Genomic DNA, 861 nt, shown 5'->3' with positions numbered 1-861 from the left:
TGCACACCCCTTCCCCCCACCCCACGCCATAGCAACAGCTCAGAGTCTATTACAGAGTGAGTGCTCCACGCATATTTACGAATTAGAGAATCAGAGGAAATGTCTCCTTTTCAGGCCAGTCCAAGCTCAGGACCACTGGTGGCCTCTTGGTCAGTGGGCAGCGAGTGACCAAAGGGTCCCTGTGCTGCATGGCAGGTGTGACGCTGTGACCTTGAGCTGCTCCCCCTGTCTCCGGCCCCGTCTCTGCCCTGTGTCATCCGGCTCAGAATGCCACCCCACAGAGATGGAAATGTCTCGGCGGCACCTTTGCAGGAGTTTGTGCTGGAAGGGTTTCAGGGTAGCCTGGGGACCCAGGCCCTGCTCTTTGCTGTGTTCCTGGCCCTGTACCTGGGGACCGTCCTGGGGAACCTCACCATGGTCGTGGTCATCACCCTGGATGGGCGTCTGCACTCCCCAATGTACTTCTTCCTCAAGAACCTCTCCTTCCTGGACCTGTGCTACTCATCGGTCATCACCCCTAACGCCCTGGCCAACTTCTTCTCCTCGTCCAAGGTCATCACCTTTGAAGGCTGTGCCACCCAGTTCTTCTTCTTCTCCCTGCTGGGCACCACCGAGGGCTTCCTCCTGGCTGTGATGGCCTATGACCGCTTCATGGCCATCTGCAGCCCCCTGCGCTACCCCATCACCATGTGCCCCTTGGCTTGCACCCGCCTGGTGCTGGGCACCTTCTGTGCAGGCTGCCTCAACTCCATCGTGCAGACCGGCTTCACCTTCAGCCTCCCGTTCTGCAGCTCCAACCACATCGACCACTTCTTCTGCGACATGCTCCCTCTGCTCCTGCTGGCCTGCACCAACACAGCC

General features: G+C 59.3%; 1 protein-coding gene across 1 annotated transcript in view; it reads left to right on the top strand.

Annotated features, from left to right (window-relative positions):
* Window positions 1–267: 267 nt before the first annotated feature.
* Window positions 268–861, top strand: part of LOC124229622 (olfactory receptor 12-like) — a 684-nt gene continuing 90 nt past the window's right edge. Inside the window, exon 1 of the mRNA XM_046644966.1 lies at window positions 268–861. This exon is cut by the window's right edge and continues 90 nt beyond it. Within this exon, the coding sequence (XP_046500922.1) occupies window positions 268–861 (594 nt within the window).

This window comes from Equus quagga, chromosome 17 (genome assembly GCF_021613505.1).
Source record: "Equus quagga isolate Etosha38 chromosome 17, UCLA_HA_Equagga_1.0, whole genome shotgun sequence".
Taxonomy (NCBI): Eukaryota; Metazoa; Chordata; class Mammalia; order Perissodactyla; family Equidae; genus Equus; species Equus quagga.
The sequence above is the reverse complement of the archived record's forward strand: the minus strand, read 5'-3'. Positions and strand labels throughout refer to the sequence as shown.